This window comes from Pomacea canaliculata, linkage group LG8 (genome assembly GCF_003073045.1).
Source record: "Pomacea canaliculata isolate SZHN2017 linkage group LG8, ASM307304v1, whole genome shotgun sequence".
NCBI lineage: Eukaryota > Metazoa > Mollusca > Gastropoda > Architaenioglossa > Ampullariidae > Pomacea > Pomacea canaliculata.
Window position 1 is genome coordinate 28468107 of NC_037597.1, and position 19941 is coordinate 28488047.

General features: G+C 40.9%; 1 protein-coding gene across 1 annotated transcript; it reads right to left on the bottom strand.

Annotated features, from left to right (window-relative positions):
- Positions 1-1250: 1250 nt before the first annotated feature.
- LOC112571232 lies at positions 1251-19599 on the bottom strand. The gene is made up of 10 exons (XM_025250100.1): positions 19476-19599; positions 19220-19312; positions 12034-12209; positions 11395-11468; positions 10855-11009; positions 10382-10537; positions 5464-5721; positions 3750-3887; positions 3279-3431; positions 1251-1531 (listed from the first exon to the last, which is right to left on the bottom strand). Exons 4-10 carry the CDS (start codon positions 11457-11459, stop codon positions 1266-1268), a joined length of 1191 nt encoding a protein of 396 aa, XP_025105885.1. The 5' UTR covers positions 11460-11468; positions 12034-12209; positions 19220-19312; positions 19476-19599; the 3' UTR covers positions 1251-1265.
- Between the last annotated feature and the right edge of the window lie 342 nt (positions 19600-19941).

A 19941-nucleotide genomic window follows, 5' to 3' on the forward strand; every position in this document is an offset into this window, starting at 1 on the left:
GTGTACTGCACATAGATTTCACTACTATTGTTGATAAGCTCATTATGTAGGAAATACCTTTCACATGAATTTTATTGTTTTTAGATTTCATAAACAAATAGGCTGTCTTTTCAAAAATATGAATTTAAAAATATTTCATTTTATAAAAGCAAACAATGATTTTTAAAAAAATAATGTAACAAGTGACAGGATTTCAACAATCATTTCTTTTACACTTTCAGTTTGATGCTGACATTTTTCATTTATTATGCATGTACTATGAATTTTTACCTATTGAAACCCGCTTATTATAAGTACCACATAACACGTTTATTGTTTTATAGATATGTACATTCTTTGATATATGTATATTGTAATGTTATCTACCAATAATGAAAAGTGCATTTTGTAAACACAGTAACAGTACATAGCACTGACACTGACCTGTTTATGCTGTGGTCGTTTGGCAAGTGAAACTCGTCTGTCAGATAGATCCTTCATTCTTTTTCGAGAAATTTCATTGTGTTGAAAAATGGTCGGAATTGCATCTGGCAGAAGCTGTGCCTTGAAGGCCAAATCTAACTGTTCGGACATTTCGGGTCCGGCTAGTAAAGCACTGATCGTCAACAAAATGCTTGCACAACACCTCCCACTCTCTGGGCTCCCAAACGTGTGGCATCGAGCCTTGTTATTGTATGACACACTCTTTTTGTAAGGCTCGATCTGTCTTTCGGAAAATGATGACAATGTCGAATCTTTTCCCATTTTTTCGTGGCAATGGGGTGCAGGCATGGTTCGGTCTCACATGTAAACAATCCTACTGAAACGTCATAAGGTCACGTGACCGAGAACGAGAGTTCGTCGAAGCAGAGTCCGTGTAATTTCTCTTCTTAAACGCAACATTCTACTACAAACCTTCAACTTTTTTCACATGAACAGACATGAAAATAGATGAGATTCAAATTGATCCTACTATTTACGAGTTTCTAAGCAGTTTAATTTTCCCTTTAGTATCCCTTTAAAGTGATTAACCCAATGTACCTGAGGTTCACTGCCATCTTACAACTATTTGAAAGGAAGAAAACCGTTAGCTAGTGGACATGAATAAACAGTGAAAGCTAAACTTTGTAAATCCGAAATACTATGTCAACATTGAGATGACAGTTGTTTGATGAAAATAATTACTGTAAACAACTTACTAGAGTATCTTTACTGTAAGAAACACACAAACTGACGGTAGACAACGTGTGGGACAAGCTGAGTACTACTCATAATTCTACTGCTTCTCACTTACTTGCAATAACACACTTTTTCTCGGTTTCATTAAAGTGTAATCCTGAATGACATCGGCATCTGTGTGACAAACAATCGCTGTTCGGGTCTGGACAATCCACTTTTGTGTTACACAGTAAGTTGTACCAGGTATGGTGTGTGGCCAAAGTGGAGTTGCAGGATCTCTGGTAGTGGGTCCAGCCTGTACTCGTCTTAGGATACCAGTGTGAGGGAGACTCATGAGCGGTGACATTGTGAAGCCGACACAGACCTCCATGGGCTGACACAGGAGGTAGAGAGAGAGACATAACTGAACATGATGCAAAACATTTTGAACACAGAAGAGTGAAAGCAAGTTATGTGAACATTTCACTAAAGGTTATTCTGTTACTGAAAGGTTTTCACCAAAAGGCGCGGTACGTAGTTGTATATTTGTGATTGTTTACTGTTGTCTTGCTAGGAGCTTGCCTGTCACACACTAGTTTGACAATAAGTATAAAGTGGACTGTTTTCTCCATTCCTGTTGTGCTCCCCCAGTTTTGTCAGTCCATGGTCCTGATGCTAGAGTCCTGGATGTCTTGTTGTCAGTGTCAGAGCTGCAGGGCGAGCTGAGGAGGTCTGGCACTTATCTATCATTAGCGATGACAATCCACTTTCCCACAAATAACAGTGTAGTTTCCTAGATCGTGTTCTCTTTATAAATATAAGTGTGACAAAATAACCACTATCCAAGTTCTAAATATTTCTAGATCGTTGTATTAGAGTTAAAGACTTTAAAATAGTCACAATACTTGTTTGTTGTTTACCTAAACCACTTGTCATTCAATGTTCATGCTACAACAACTGTATGCAAGGAGTGCCAGATAGATAAAGGTTAGTTGCAAGGTGGCTAAAGTAAGAATAAATAACAATAATAAATGTGTGATGTGCATAGCTCATACTCACGCTCCTAAGTAGCCTGGTCTTAGCGATTGACAGAAGGAGACACGGACAGCAAAGGAACAGAAGGATGAACACGACTGATGACACATATAAACTAATGTAGGAAACACAAGGAGAAATCAGAGAACAAGAACTGAGAGTGTCGGTAGTCAGTAGAGGAGGACGAGGAGGGAGAAAGGAGTGGTTGACAAAGGACAAGCATGATGTGGACTGTGTTAGTATTGCTCAAGGTGAGGTGTGTCTTCAGTGCAAAGTGAACAGATTCCATGATGGACAGGTGCGGAGGTAGAATAGAAGAGTTGTATTGTTTATCTGCACACAAGTAAACATTCCGTGACCTGAAGAAGTCAAAGTAAGTCATTGTGTGGAGGGCTGAGTACCACAAACTGTGCAGGTAGCAATTGATATTAGCATCGGTTCATACCATTGTTATGTATGTCTTTATGCTAGTGCACCTGCAACTGTTTGAACATCATTTTAGGCCAGTATACCAAAGAAAACAAGTTGATTGGTGGACGATTGAGCTATTCTTCCATTTCTGACTTGTATTCAGTCCTAATTAAAGTGGAAGTCTGTAGTAAACACAGGAGTTTATCTCTGTATATGTGGTGTAGTACATTCACACTCACTGCAGTAATAACTAGATAGTCGTGGGTTCACTGTGATTTGACCTTTACACTTTCTTCCTAAAGAAAGCAAGCAACTATCAAGTATTAATTAGCACATTAGCAATTTTATAATTCATGCAATTTCACACACTTTGTTTTATCCTAACTAAATGTATTCAGTATCTTTTGCATTCAAACATGTTTGTAGATTATGGCCCGTTAAGTATGCTCCTAAATGTTTGTTGTAGTCTTTATGTAGGCGTGTACTAATGGTAAAAATATACACAGACAACATATTTCAACATTGTTCCCATGTTTTACGAGGTTTCCGTTGATTTTCTTGATGAAGCGTGCTATTAATAGAACACAGCGCAGGACACGTGAAGCAGACTTTAGCAGTTGTAGAGTGCACAGTCACCTGCCATCTCTAAGATCATGTTAGTATACCAATGTTTCAAGGCTTTTCCCGATACTAACCTCTGAAATCAAAGGTGAGGCAAGTCTTGTCAGCCTGGCACCTGTCCTTGCAGTCTTCCAGTCTGAGTCCATCCAAGCGTTCAAGGTAGTGTCGTCGTAGAGCGCTGTCAGGATACTCTGTAAAGCTGTCCTGCAACTCGTCTGTGCTGCAAGCTAATGTAAACAACTGTGGTCAGCAATTATTTACAGACTGTTTAAGTTGAAGTTAATTGTTCTACATTTTGACGCATTTCGAACAACATCAATAATCAAGTGAATACATTTCCAGGTTTTTTTTAGGCCAACATGTTTTCTTTCATTCTTTCTTCCTTTTATTCAGTCTGTCTAAATGCGGCTATGTTGTTTTATAATTTATTCCTTTAAGAATGCGAAAATCACAGAAAAGCCCTTTCATCCCTAACTGTAACAAGCCGACAACAAAGACGAGTTTCTTGCTGTCAAGCACACCACACAGAACCATTGTCTACTCACTGCCAGAGCAAATATCGTAAGGTGTTGTGTAGAAGTAGCCAGCTTCACACCGACACAGATGTTGATAGCACGCGGCGTGGGGCTGGTTGCAGTCGTCGTCTGTCGTGCAGTTTACATTGTGCCACGTCTTTAGCTCGCCTACAAGACAGTGATACTTGCTGACCGCCGGTAACACTAGCCATCCCATAATTCTAGCTCTATTTTATAAGTATCTGACTGCCATGTGTACATATTCTTATTCTCCTTCTTAATGTCACTTGTACCTCCTCATCTTCAAAGCCACTTCCTCCTCTAACCTTCACAATCAGTTTTTTCCTAAAGTAATAAAGTGACAGTTATAACGACTTTCACGTAGAGTAGATGTCACAAACCTGCTGTGTATTTTGTTTAAATTTTTATTATTATTATTTAGTTAGGAAGGGGATAGGGAGAAGTAATTGGAAAGGGGAGGTTGAAACACCTATTACCGGGGCTGTCAGGGTCGACAGCTGATGCGTGCCGCGCCATATATGGATGGCCGGCCAGTCTTTTGTTTAATTAAGTAGGGAAAGAAAGATTGTTTTGTTGTTAGTTCCAACAAAAGAAAGAGTGTGGTAGTGTTTTGGGTGTGTGTGATTGGGTTTTATTCCTTGACGGAAGTGGGGAGAGGAAAGGTCCTTGGTGTTGTGTCCGGAGCGGACGAGGTTTTCTATTTGTAAACAAGTCTTGAACGACTTGTTGTGTAGTCCTGACTGGACTGTACAAATCCTGACAGATTTGTATCTTTACTTTATGTACCACTGAACCTGTTGAGGTGAGTGTGCATCTTTGTGGATTTTTCGGTGAATGAGTATTTTTGATGATTTTTGGTGAGCCTGTGTATAATGTTGGAGAATGAGGAGAGTTTTGATGAGTGTGATATATTTGTGTATCTTTTATGAATAGGTTTAAATTTGCATTTGTTTAAAGAATTGTTTTTGTTTTATTTCTCCAGGTTTCTGTGTTTCTGTGGTTGTGTTTTTCTCTTCTGTTTCTATTCTTCATATGCGCCGGGAATTCTCCAGTGGAACTTTGTGTCACGCTTGACTGCTAGAGGATACTTGTGTCAGTGTCAAGTGGAAACTGTGTGCTGCCTTCAAGTGTAGATTTTTTGTGTTGTTTAAGTTGAGACTTTGGGAGGAACTTATTTGCAGCAGGAACATTAGATGTGTTGTGACCAGGAAAGTGTGTTGGAACTGTGGGCTTGGGAAATTAGGAATTGTTTTGTGTTGTGTTTCTCTTTTGATTTTTAAATTATATTATATTTTTAAATTTGAAATTGTTGTCTGTGTTTTGATTTTATTTATATTCCTCGTCTGAAAGGCGCTGTAGAGTGCAGGTGAGAGTAGACAACAAAGATATGAGGTAGTGGCAGCTGGAATGTTCTTCATCGATACATTCCCCTCTGTGGTGCACTAGTGCATTTACCCTTAACCCAATGTATCTGAGGTTAATTGCCATCTTTCAGCTATTAGAACGGAAGAAAATGATAAGCTCGTGGCATAAATAAACAGTGAAAGCTAAACTTTGTAAATCTCAAATATTATGTCAACATTGAGATGACAGTTGTTTGATGAAAATAATTACTGTAAACAACTTACTAGAGTATCTTTACTGTAAGAAACACACAAACTGACAGTAGACAACTTGTGGGACAAGCTGAGTTCTACTCATAATTCTACTGCTTCTCACTTACTTGTAACAACACACTTCTTCTCAGTTTCATTGAACTTGAAGCCTGAACGACAGAGACATCGCCCTGACAAACAATCGCTGTTCGGGTCTGGACAATCTACTTTGGTGTTACACAGTAAGTTGTACCAGGTATGGTGTGTGGCCAAAGTGGAGTTGCAGGATCTCTGGTAGTGGGTCCAGCCTGTACTCGTCTTAGGATACCAGTGTGAGGGAGACTCATGAGCGGTGACATTGTGAAGCCGACACAGACCTCCATGGGCTGGCATGGGAGGTAGAGAGACAGAGACATAACTGAACATGATGCGAAACATTTTGAACAAAGAAGAGTGAAAGCAAGTTATGTGAACATTTCCCGAAAGATTATTCTGTTACATTAATGTGTTCAGCAAAAGGCGCGGTACGTAGTTGTTTATTTGTGATTGTTTACTGTTGTCTTGCTAGCACCATGCCTGTCACACACTAGTTTGACAATAATTATAAAGTGGAATGTTTTCTCCATTCCTGTTGTGCTCCCCCAGTGTTGTCAGTCCATGGTCCTGATGCTAGAGTCCTGGATGTCTTGTTGTCAGTGTCAGAGCTGCAGGGCGAGCTGAGGAGGTCTGGCACTTATCTATCATTAGCGATGACAATCCACTTTCTCACAAATGACAGTGTAGTTTCCCAGATCGTGTTCTCTTTATAAATATGAGATAAGTGTGACCAGATAACCACTCTCCAAGTTCTATATATTTCTAGATCGTTGGATTTGAGTTAAAGACTTTTAAAAAGTTACGATACTTGTTTGTTGTTTACCTAAATCTAGTGGTTCTCAAAGTATTTCGGACCGCGGACCACTTTACTTAAGTAAAAAATATGGTGGACCACCAAAGCCTAAAAATCACTCTGTACTATGAATTTCAAATTTAAATTGCCGCATTAGTTTCATTACAATTCAAAACTAAATGTCCCTTTGTGACAGTAGTATAGTAATAAGTTGACATAGAACTACGTACCTCGTTATTTGTAATTAAAATGTTAATGCGAGGAATGCAGTTGTTTTTGACGAGATATTAGGGTGGTAATATCTGGATCAATGTTGGAAAGTTTCAGTCTCATGTCAGATTCCACGTTCAACCGACTTCTCTTGTTTGTTTTTAGTCCCACGAGAGTTGAACATCGAATCTCGCAGTAGTACGTTGTTGGAAATGGCAGTAGATGCTTCACAGCGATGTCAGCAAGTCCCCGGTACTCACATCGTACATGAAGCCAAAAGTCTGTCGAACATTTCTCAGCAAACAACACTTTTAGCGAACCACCCAAAGCAAGTTCCACAAGACTATCAACATCCCTTGAAGACAGTTTTGTACTGACTGTTCAGCTGCACTCATGTTTTCAAATGGATTTCTGATCCATTCAGATTTTGTCTCGGGCTCTGGAAAATAAATTCTGAATTGCTCACGCAGACCATGTAGGTGTGATTTGAAGTTCGCAACAATCTGCTCATCAATTTCCTGCGGTGAAGTCACAAGAAAATCACTGAGGGTTGGGAACGAGTCAAATTCTCAACGATCGAGGCGATGACATCACAGCCCCAATGTTATACACATAGCCTTTACTTTGCTTTGAACTTGACCGATTGTGACATGTCTGCTCATTCACACTGCTAACAATGTCCGCCAGCTACGCCAACTGACCAAGCCATGAACAGCCATGCATGCAATCCAAGTAGAAAGCTTGATTACACTCGCGCAAACAAATGTGAACCTCCTCGCGCAGTTCAAACAGACAAGTGAGCACTCTCCCACGCGACAACCAACGAACTTCTGTAAGAAAAAGAATCTTGGTGTGTTCACTTCCCATCTCTTCACATAAAGCTTTAAACGTGTAGTCAAGGCTTTGATCCTTCCCTTCATTGACACAGCACCACCAGTGCTGACACCGACACATGGCGTCCAGTCAACTTTGGTAATCACAATGTAATTGTTCACAATCTTGAAAATGTCCTCTCCAGTTGTACTGGTCGGTACAGACTTGCAGAAAGGAAAGTCATCATGAACAGCGCCTAAGTATTCCTACCTGACACATGCCAAAAGGTTTGCTTCGTTGGCTGTCAGTAGACTCATCAAGCTGAAGCGCCAAGTACTGACTTTGACATGTCTTGATAGCAGCTGACATTCCACACTGTCAGCCATGGCTGTTATTCCACGTTTCACGGTATCGTTTGAAAGAGGGACTTTGTTGATGGCATTTGTAGCCTTTTCACCAAGCATGAGTTCTGTCATCAGTCTGGCAGCAGGTCTGGTCAAGTTCTCTGCAACAGTTGGTCTTTGCCGGTCTTGGCGATCAACAGCGAAGCTGTGTAGGATGCCTGTGTAGCCTCAGCGTTTACATCGCCAGAAGCAACAAGGTGCAGCACTCCCTTATTTTGTTGCAGCTCTTGAGGCTTATCAAAATATTGGCATTGCTTGGATTCAAAATGACTTCAGGTTGGAGGGTTTCATTGCTCCATTGGCCAGAATTTCACAGCATAAAACACATTGCGGGTTAGGGACTTCTTTATCACCCGTCCAAAAAAATCCCATGGTCAAACAATCAGTGCTATATTTTCTTTTAACTTGTTTTGGGTTGTTTTCAATGCTGGAATGTCGCCACTTCTTGTGTGTACCACTTCTGTTCTTCACAGCTTGTATGATGCTGTCTTTGTTGCTATTATCTTGAGCAGAAGATAAAAATATCACGTCAGGTGTATCTTCCACTTCTTGATTAGTTTCTTGTGCTGTGCAGCTCGTAAGCCTGTCAGTAGAACAGAGTGGTTGATGTGGATCACAAACGACCTCAGTTGCATCTTTTCCTCCCTTCTGCATCTTGTTTGCACTTTCACAGTCACCGGCATCCGGGGATGTACTTTTCAAGGTCCCTGATTTCAGCCAGCGATCCATAACCTTCGGCCTTAAAATACTGAGAAATAAAACTTAGAAAGAGGTCGTCTCGCCAGCACGCAGATTGGGAAAGTGGTCAGCCTTTCTTACCAGGGGGAAGTTGTCTTTGCCTGCCTGGTCCCCTTTCATGTTTGACGGATTCAGGGAAGCTGGCACATACTAAAACTTCAACAGAGCCGTCCTGTTCAGGTAGGCGTGTCACTCGTCACTGTTGACAATTGATGGCCGCCTGCCTTGACCATCCTGTCAGGCCATTATCAGGTGCGGTGGTAACTTGACTAGCTAAGGGTTGGGTGTCCGACACAAACTTAACTGAAGTTTTCTACAAGCCTATCTGGCGATTTAAACATCACTTTGCTGATATATGACGACTGTCAGCCGCGGAACACCTGACTTATGCCCACACCTGACCACACTTTGAGAACCACTGACTTAAATCACTTGTCATTCAATGTTCATGCAACAACAGCAACTGTATGCAAGGAGTGCCAATGTAGGGGCCGGTAGTCCAGCGCTTGTTAGGCAGGAAATGCTGATGCACGCGAGTAAAGTAAAGGTACGATGGTGAAAGACCGCGGGAATAGTGCTGATGCATAAGACCGCGAAAAGGGACCGACCCGAGAGGTAAACAAGGGCAGAACTGAGACGCAAGGACAGGGGAGAAAACTGCGAAGTGAAGGCGCGACACAAGCGACGCAACCGTGACTGTACATCTAGCCTACATTAGAGAGTTGTGCAACTGCTGACAGGTTCCTGCCTTTCTGATTTGAGTGCTGGACTGTTGTGGTCACTGTTCAACCCCCCACACACACACCACTTGGCTACACAAAGATAGACAAACGTTAGTTGCAAGGTGGCTAAAGTAAGAATAAATAACAATAATAATAAATGTGTGATGTGCACAGCTCATACCCACAATCCTAAGTAGCCTGGACTTAGCGATTGACAGAAGAAGGAGACACGGACAGTAAAGGGTCAGAAGGATGAACACTGACTGATGACTCATATAAACTAATGTAGGAAACACAAGGAGAAATCAGAGAACAAGAACTGAGAGTGTCGGTAGTCAGCAGAGGAGGACGAGGAGGGAGAAAGGAGTGGTTGACAAAGGACAAGCATGATGTGGACTGTGTTAGTATTGCTCAAGGTGAGGTGTGTCTTCAGTGCAAAGTGGACAGATTCCATGATGGACAGGTGCGGAGGTAGAATAGAAGAGTTGTATTGTTTAGCTGCACACGAAGTAAACATTCCGTGACCTGAAGAAGTCAAAGTAAATCATTGTGTGGAGGGCTGAGTACCACAAACTGTGCAGGTAGCAATTGATATTAGCATCGGTTCATACCATTGTTATTTATGTCTTTATGCTAGTTCATCTGCAAATGTTGGAGCATCATTTCAGGCCAGTACACCAAAGAAAACAAGTTCATTGGTGGACGACTGAGCTGTTCTTCCATTTGTGACTTGTATTCAGTCGTAATGAAAGTGGAAGTCTGTAGTAAACACAGGAGTTTATCTCTGTATATGTGGTGTAGTACATTGACACTCACTGCAGTAGTAACTAGATAGTCGTGCGTTCAGTATGATCCTACCTTTACACTTTCTTCCTAAAGAAAGCAAGCAACTATCAAATGTTAATTAGCACATTAGCAATTTTATAATTCATTCAATTTCACACACTTTGTTTTATCCTAACTAAATGTATTCAGTATCTTTTGCATTCAAACATGTTTGTAGATTATGGCGCGTTAAGTTTGCTCCTAAATGTTTGTTGTAGTCTTTATGTAGGCGTGTACTAATGGTAAAAATATACACAGACAACATATTTCAACATTGTTCCCATTTTTTACGGGTGTCCGTTGATTTTCTGGATGAAGCGTGCTATTAATAGAACACAGCGCAGGACACGTGAAGCAGACTTTAGCAGTTGTAGAGTACACAGTCACCTGCCATCACTAAGATCATGTTAGTATACCAATGTTTCAAGGCTTTTTCCATACTTACCTCTGAAATCAAAGGTGAGGCAACGCTTGTCAGCCTGGCACCTGTCCTTGCAGTCTTCCAGACTGAGTCCATCTTTTCGGCGATCAAGGTAGTGTCGTCGTAGAGCGCTGTCAGGATACTCTGTAAAGCTGTCCTGCAAGTCATCTGTGCTGCAAGCTAATGTAAACAACTGTTGTAAGCAATTATTTACAGACTGTTTAAGTTGAAGTTAATTGTTCTATATTTTGACGCATTTCGAACAACATCCATAATCAAGTGAATAAATTTTTAAGTTGTTTTCGGCCCACGTGTTTCCTTTCATTCTTTCTTCCTTTTATTCAGTCTGTCTAAATGCGGCTATGTTGTTTTACAATTTATTCCTTTAAGAATGCGAAAATCATAGAAAAGCTCTTCCGTCCCTCACTGTAACAAGCCGACAACAAAGTGGAGTTTCTTGCTGTCAAGCACACCACACAGAACCATTGTCTACTCACTGCCAGAGCAAATATCGTAAGGCGTTGTGTAGAAGTAGCCAGCTTCACACCGACACAGATGTTGATAGCACGCGGCGTGGGGCTGGTTGCAGTCGTCGTCTGTCGTGCAGTTTACATTGTGCCAGGTCCTTACATCGCAGGCTTCGCCTTGGCATCTAGAATTTGTACTTTTGAAAAGTTATTAATAATTCAATGTTATCAATTATCTATTTTTGTTTTTACTTTAACACTCCCGCCACACTCCCTAAAAACTAGCACCTCCTCAGATCCATTATTGTAAAATATATAGCTTATGAATTTTTAGACCATAGAATTTTTAAATTAGTGTCTCATTAGGGCTGTATGTTACTTTTAAAGTAAAAAGAAACATGTCACTATAACAACAATTCTTATTTTAATGTTTGTCATTATTTACACATTTACTAGACGACCGACAAACGATCACGTATTTCATTTTGTTACTGACTACATAAAAAGCTGATTGTCAAACCCTTTACATGTATTGTAAGCCAAAAGTCAAGAAGAGTCAACACGGTTTACCTTCCTGTCTCCTTCGTCAGGACACAAGGACACGCCCACAGGATAATTAAGATGAATTGCAGCATTGTATCCACCTGTTAAGCACATGCAACAAAGAGAAGTTGAGTGAGTCTTTCTCGTATAGTATTTATTATATTAATTTAAATCAGCAAAATATTTACTACTTAAAATAACAAAATGTCATAATAAAAGAATTGACAAATATTATTCATAGAAACATACACAAATGGAAGCGATCACTCAAAGCTTAAGACAAAACTAGGTTAGTGTGTCTGAAATGCATGAACACATGAAGTACAACAGACACAGTGTCAAAGGTGACAACAAATAGCAATCAACAAAGGTATGTAGGAAAGACAGCCTATCCACGAGATAGGAAGATAATAAATAAGAGAAACGGTTAGTAATGTGACTTGTTACAACACAGTAGGTATGCTTCTCCCTTTGATACATTATTTCTTAAGTGTGTAATGACAAAAAGTGACGAGTAGTGTCTAAGAAAGTGTAGAAAGAAGAAAATGCAGGAAGACAGAACAGCTTATAGCAGAGAAAGAAAAGCTGATAGAACTCTGCTAACAGTAAAGAAACAAAACTACAATCAATTAAAAATCAAGTCTCTAGAAAATGCAGTCAACAAACCAAAGGAGTTCTGGGAGGTGATGAGGAGAAACAGAAGACAGCCTGTAGTGGACCAAATCAGTGAAGAGGGTGGGTAAAGCACTTCCAAACAATACTAAATAAAGGGATGATGGATGTGGATGGTCAAGATAACCCTTGTGAAAGTACCAGTAGTCCAATGCACCTGTATGTCCAACCTGTGGACAATCAGATCACAGAAAAGGTCAAAGAGGCAATTAGTTAAAAAATGTTAATCAGCAGGTCAGATGGTATTGTCAATAATATATTAAAAGCTGCATCCCCTGTTATTACTCCTTTGCTAAACTGTTCAATGCTATGACCCAAAGAATGAACTCAGTCTATTACTATCCCACTATACAACAAAGGTGACAACAACCAGTCAGGTAACTACTCAGCAAACACGCAAGATTCGGCCAAGCTTGGGCCACGCTTGGGAAAATCTTGTAACATTGGTTAGCCCAGTACCAAGCATCCACCAAGCAAGCGCCAAGGCTCACGGTGAGCGCGAAACGCGATCGCTCATTCGGCTGCGATGGGGAACTTGGAAAAAGCTTGGCGGAATAGTGGCCGGCCAAGAACCCAGGTCGCCAAGCTTGACCCAAGCTTGCCGACATCGACTGATTTATGACTATGAAGATATGTTTTACAAAGCGTTTATTTGTAATTATTTTGTAGATTGTTAAATAACATGTAAATATATTTTATACTTTATGGTTATCACAGCCTCAAAAAATATAAAGTATACAGATATATTATCAAGAACGTTCGCTCGCGCAACCCTTCGCTGACATGAATGATGTATGACTATCAAGACACGTTTTACAAGCGCTTATTTGTAATTATTGTGTAGATTGTTAAATAAAATATAAATATATTTTATACTTAATAGTTATCACAGTTTAAAAAATATAAAGTATATACACGTGTAAATATATTATCAAGAACGATCCCTCGCGCAATCCTTATTCGCATGTGTTCCGGTCACCGCCATATTTTAATATAAAATACAGCGAAACTGGAGTTATACTCGATCGTCTGATCTTCATTGTTCTCCGAAGGTTATCAAGGTACAAGTGCACAGTATTTTGATTAAAGAAATAAGATTACGAAAAGACATTTAATTTGTTAAATTTTCTTACATAGTCTTTTTCTATTTATTTGCTAGGTTTTGATGATCAAAGATTTAAAAGATTTGCCACATTATCGAGCTCTTCGAAGATGGAAAGAAGTCTGCAGCCATAATGCCCAATGAATGGCTAATCCCAGAGAGCACCAATAGATATTTCTGGCCTAGCTTTAAAGCAGACTCCTCCTGGGTCAAAAACACAAAAAAGGCCAGACCCGAACTGGAATATTTTCACCTACCAGCAGATAATTAAAAGCACATGTAAGTTATTTTCTCTGTGTGTGCTCATTTGATTACTCCTTTGTTAAAAAAATTTAAAATTTCTTCTAATGCACTAATGATAAATTGAATGTAGCACATCATAGAATGTTTGAAAGAAATTTAATATTTGATACTTTAGAAATCAAATAAACATAAGTATGCATAAGACTTTTCTGGTGATTTGATACCAACATTGCTTGTTTTAGGAGCCCTGGCTGTGAAAGCAGTACACACTTTGTATTCCCCCCACCAGCACCTCCAAGACCTGTGGGATCAGTTATGTGCAAACTCCATCTTCTATCAGACATGTTTGGTCTGTAGATTCTCCACCACAGCCAGGACCATTTACTGCTATTAACAGTAAGGTTACACTTGAGTTTGAAATTAATATGTTCAGAGAATTAGAAGTATCTTTTTTGTTTACTTTATGTATGCACAAGTAAAAGATGTAATCTCATTGTGTGTACACTTAAATACACTTGCATTGATATTTTTTGTTTATTTTTAGGGGCCTCAATCACATATTCTGAGTTGACACCAGCAGCATCTTCAGCAGCTGCTACTGACAGTAAGGTTTCATATAAACTTCCAGTGATTATATTTAGAGAATTGATGTGCATTTTTTGTTGTGGGTGTGCATTGAGACCAACATTTATCAGCACTAAGAGACTTTGTTTTACTTTTAGTCGCCACCATCAGACGGTCTATTCCTGCATCACCATCATCAGCACCAGCAACATCTGCTAGCGACTGTAAGATTCTACTTAAACTTCTAATTATTACATTCAGAGAATTAGAAATGCTTACTTGTTTTATTTTTGCATGTGATATATATATATATGTAAACACCTTGTACTTACAGTTAGTTTAAATATCAGCATTAAGATACTATCTTATTTTTTTTAGTACAAATACTTCCAAGTTATTTTGAGAAAACTTTCAAAAAGATTCAAGAACTCCAGAACGGTGTAGAGATCCTGCAGCAGAAGGTGGACCAGCAAAGCAATGTGGCTGCCAGCCATACAACTCCAGACACCTTCCTCTTTCCACTGCAGGAAGTTGATCAACTTAAACGATACTTTGGCAGAGGAGGGTACCAGACAAAGAATGGTAAGATGTAGGAAAGATTTTGTCAGTAAGGGCGATCCCAAGAGACACGAAAGAATAACCAGGAGTACAAAGTAAACTGTTAGTGTGTTTACTGCTTCCATATTTGTTAAACTTTGTCTTACCATATCAGCTCACCCATTGTACGTGCCATCTTCAGAAGATTCACAGATGGGATTTTTATATATGTATAAGGAGATTGTTGCTGATTGAAACATATTTTTGTTTCAGGTTTTGTATCTGAGCTTTTTTGGTGGCCGTACACCAAAAGAGGCACTGTACCGTCTGCTGAAGCATCTTCTTGCTCCAAAACTATTTTATACAGCTTGGAAGGGAGGAAACAAACGAAGATTTAACACCTTGCAACATTAAAAACCACAATTTATGTTAAGTAGCATTCACAGCAGTTTTGGCGATTTGGGATGGAGATTTTTAAGCTTACCTTTCCAATCACATAGAGTGCCATTAACACCCAGCTTGTCACTACTTTTAATTTGGCACCATTTTAAGAGCCCTTTTTCCTGCAACTTCCAAGACACTAGTCTTTGATTTACATTAGTTGCTGCAAAAAAGTCCATATTTTTAAAATAAATCATGCCTTTGACAGCATGCCACCAGCAATAATACACAATTTTCTCCTAAGCAAATGATGTTAGACTAATGTAATTGCAAAGATAATTTCTTAGTGTGTATTGTACACCTTTTTGGAAAGCTAACACCTATTTCTTTTCAACTCACTTAAAATTGCATTTTTTTTTTGTTGGCCCAGAGCCCATACTGAAACGATACAACGATGTCACAATGGCCACTTTGGACAAGTATACAGGGGAATGGCTGGCCATATCAGGTGACTGTGATGGAGGCCGCAAGTGGAGGGAGGAAAAAAAGCAACAAAGTGTGTCGAACACTTCATCTTGATTTCATTTTGGGATGGGTGCTTGTATATATTATGTGTATGAGTTTTATACTTGGGTGTTTTATGGCCTTTTGGAGGGGCGTTTGTAAATAATATTGATACCTTGATGTGTATTTTATGTTTATTCATTTATAGATCTGTTGAGAGGGGTGTTTACATTTAGTGTTGGTTTATATTTTATGCTGGTTCATTTTAAAAAATCTTTATTGACAGTAAGTAGAAATAAAATGGCTATTATTCATATTTACCGTGTTCTCCTGGTTAAATCGTGATAAGATTCCCTTTCCAGTTCACAGACCTGTCCCCTCACTGTACGTCTAGTGAATGAAGATGGGCTACAAGTGTTGACCCCTTACAACTGAAACGCTAGATATTACAAGTTCGTCTGAGAGTCAGATAGTTCAGACTTTTCAACTGTTATTGTGGCCTTCTCAACGCCCAGTCGGCTCGTCAGGATAGGCTGTGGACATTCACGATATGATTATTGACAAGTCACTGGATTTTGTTGCTCACTGAGACTGGCTTAGGGAGCTGGAGATGAGCTTGTTATTAGGCAAATCACTCCCGTGGGATATTCGTTCATTCACAATCCCAGGTCTGGAGATAGATGTGGTGGCATTGCTGCTGTATACAAGAAATCCGTGCTTCTGAGGCCGTTGGTGTCAGAAACGTTCAAGACTTTTGAGTCACTCAGTTTTGCCCTCACTCGTGGTTCACTGACGTTTCATGTCTTGCTTCTATATCGCCCTCCTTACTCTAGAAACAACAAAGTGACTAATTCAGCGTTCTGTGAAGAGTTTATTCCCCTGGTCTCCAACCTAGCTGCTGCCAACAAATACTTGTTAATTCTTGGAGATGTGAATCTTCATTTTGATGTGCCATCTGACCCTGATACTAAGAGACTTTGTCAGCTGTTGGATTCCCTTGATCTTGTTCAACATGTCAACTCCCCTACCCACTGTAAGGGTCACACCTTGGACTGGGTTATTGCGAGACCCGGCCATCACACTGTTAGGTCTATTGTTGTGGAAGACTTGCAACTTTCGGATCATTTTCTTGTGTTGTTTACTACCAGCATGTCAAGGCCTGGCTTACCGAGAAAGACTGTGTACACTAGAAATGTGCGGGGCATGGATTCTGATTCTTTTCGTACTGCACTTCAGCGTTCTGCTCTCCTGGTCTCCCCTCCTGACAATGTGGATGAGCTTGTGGCTCTGTACAACAGCACCCTGACTGCTCTTCTTGACAAGTTTGCGCCTGTGAAAAAGAGGTGCATTACTGAGCGTCCTGATACCGCGTGGTTTACTCCAGAGGTACGCCGAGCCAAGAAGGTCAGGCGTCAGGCGGAGCGCAAATGGCGCAAGAGTAGACTGGAGGTGGATCGTCAGATTTATCGCCATACAAGGAGCCAGTGTTCAGCCATCATTGTCAAAGCTAGGTCGCGGTATGTTATGAATATTCTAAGCTCTGCAGTTTCTGATTCCCGCAAGATGTTCGCAGTTGTGAATGGTCTCCTGGGTAAAGATGTGACTCGGCCTGTTCTTCCAGAGATGGATGACCAGACCGCTGCCAGTACATTAAGTGCTTACTTTGAAGACAAGATAGAGACCATCATGGACAGCTTCAGTGACGCGGTTGATACTGTGGAGCAAACCAGTAACTTGTTTTGTGGCACGCCCCTCTCTAACTTTCAACCAGTGACAGAAGATGAACTATTGAAATTAGTTCGGCGTTGTCGCCCAACCACGTCTGTGGATGATCCTATCCCCACTAGTGTTCTTCTCCTGCATCTTGACATTCTACTTCCTGTAATAGTTTGCATAGTCAATGCTAGCCTTTTCTCTGCCTCTGTACCCAGACAATTTAAAACAGCTGTGATCAAGCCTATCTTAAAGAAGCACAACTTGGACCCTAGCTTGTGTAAAAACTATAGACCTGTGTCGAAATTTGCCTTTTGTTTCGAAACTTGTGGAGCGTGTCGTTGCTCAGCAGTTGACAGTCCACCTGGACCGCTACAGCTTATTGGATAAATTCCAGTCGGCGTACAGACCCAAGCACAGCTGTGAGACAGCCCTTCTGCGTCTTATGAACGATCTTCTGTGCAGTGCGGATGCTGGGAAAGTGACTCTTGTGGTCCTCCTTGACCTGAGTGCGGCCTTCGATGTCATTGATCACTCCACTCTACTAACTCGTCTCCAGATGGAGGTGGGCATTGGTGGTTCCGCCTTGCAGTGGTTTCATTCCTACCTCATTGACCGCACACAAAGGGTGATGGTCAATCAAGCTTCTTCAGTGACAGTTCCATTGCTGTGCGGTGTCCCGCAGGGCTCTGTTTTGGGCCCGGTTCTATTTTCTATTTACACATCTCAGCTTGGTCCTCTCATTGAGAAGCATAATGTGAACCGTAAGATGTTTGCAGATGACACTGAACTCTATTTTTCATTTAGTACTGACAGTGAGTCGGTGCGTGAGGCAGTCTGTGCTGTAGAAGATTGTTGTTTAGAGGTCAAGTCATGGATGCTGAGGAATAAACTCAAGCTTAATGATGAGAAGACAGAGGCGATGTTGTGTGGCTCCAAGTTTAGCCTTAGTAAAGTCTCTCTAGACTCCATACAAGTGGGTCAAGCTAGAATTCCTCTCTCCAGCTCCGTACGGAACCTTGGCCTCTATGTCGACAATCTTCTAACTATGTCTGATCATGTCAGTTCTGTACTCAAGGCATGTTATTTCCATATCCGCACACTTGGACGACTCCGACCCAGTCTTAATAAGAAGACTGCAAATGCAGTTGCTGTGTCCCTCATCGGTTCTACATTAGACTATGCCAACAGCTGCCTCTGGGGGATTTCAAAGAGCGAGTTGTTGAGGCTTCAGCGAGTGCAGAATACGGCTGCGAGGATAGTTGCACGAAAGAAAACAACTGACCATATTACTCCTGTACTTCGTGACCTACATTGGCTTCCTGTGGAGAAGCGAATTGAGCATAAATTGTTAACCTTAACCTATGGCTGTCTTCACGACCTTGCGCCTGCCTATCTGCAAGAACTCATTCGCTGTTACCAACCCCAGCGGAACCTTCGTTCAGCAGCACACTTCAGACTTGAACGACCGAGTGTTCAGTCAGGGAATGCTAACAAGAAGACTGCGGGTTTCAGATCCTTCTCCAATGTAGCCCCGCTTTTGTGGAACTCGCTTCCCCTCTCGACCAAGGAGTCTGATAGTATTGGATCTTTCAAGAAAAATCTTAAGACTCACTTGTTTAAACTTTTTTGAAGTTTTCATTTGACCTGCAGTTTGGTGGCTGCTGGGATCACCGCGCATTGAGCGCATCTTTGTGATGCGGATACTAGCGCGCTACAAAACTACATCATCATCATCATGTGACTACGGCCCCAGGTGTAGATGATGACTTGCTGGCCACCTCTTGTCACTATTTCCTTTTGCTCAGGTAACAGGCGACCTTTGACGGGGATATGCCGTGTACATGTACTAACCGAACTTAATGTGGGAGAAGCTTCTGACAGAAATAACTTTACTTTACTTTAAACACACAGTGATTTAAATATCTCACCCACAGGTCAAACATAAAATAACAAAATGTCTTTAGGTCGACAATAGAGTCTCTAAAATAAATCCTCTTCAGATAAAACCTGCGGACTAAGTAAATTCCCCTTGAGAGCGAAGAGACAGTTACAAAATAACTGACATTTACATCAAAACAATGTGAGTACAATAATTAACCGCAGATTAAACACATCATGATTAAAATAACTCACCAAGATATGGTCTTTGTGAGAAAGCTGTTAGTGGCAGGATGTCCCGAGGAAAGCAGCGTCTGAGACGAGGAGAGGTTGACAACTGCTGGTAGTCTGCACGTGTGGAGAGAGAGATATACCAGGAGCGAGTGAAGAACCAACGACAGCAGCGATGCTGGCAACATGAGCGTGCAAGCCCCTCCCCCACACATACATGAAGTACAGGAATGAAGACAGCGATGCTCACATGAGTATCCAAGCCCCTCCCCACACATACCTAAAGTACAGGAGGCTCCAATGCATGATGTTCACGTGTCTACAGGTCAGTGAGGTCAGGCAGCGGGTCAGGTGTCAACAGACGTGGACGACAGTGAAAACATCATCACCGGAGAACGCAATGGACTGGGCAACCTGCCTACAGAAAGTAGCGGAGTGAATTCTCTGTTTTCCGCTCACTGAACACTTAATCACAGAAACACACAAACACACAAATATATACAGACAGGCACGCACATAAATGTATAAAACACATTTCCTTCCTCAGTTTACTCTCTCTCTCTCACACAAACAAACAGGAACACACAAACACAGACAACAATTTCAGGATATGACAATGACAATGGTGTCCAAGTGTCTGAGACACAGAGCTTTGGCAGCTGGCTGTGGGTGAGGACAGAGAACATCTCATGAAACTCATCTTTACTTCTCTAGTTTCCACGATGATTATGGTGTTGTGTAGCCAG

Bases quoted from the DNA above. Each gene is read 5' to 3' on its own strand.
- LOC112571232 (XM_025250100.1), bottom strand. From the start codon at position 11,459: ATGCTGCAATTCATCTTAATTATCCTGTGGGCGTGTCCTTGTGTCCTG. The intron at 10,538-10,854 runs GTGAGTAGACAA...TGTTTACATTAG, and splicing joins TTACGATATTTGCTCTGGCA to CTTGCAGCACAGATGACTTG. The intron at 3,432-3,749 runs GTGAGTAGACAA...TGTTTACATTAG, and splicing joins TTACGATATTTGCTCTGGCA to CTTGCAGCACAGACGAGTTG.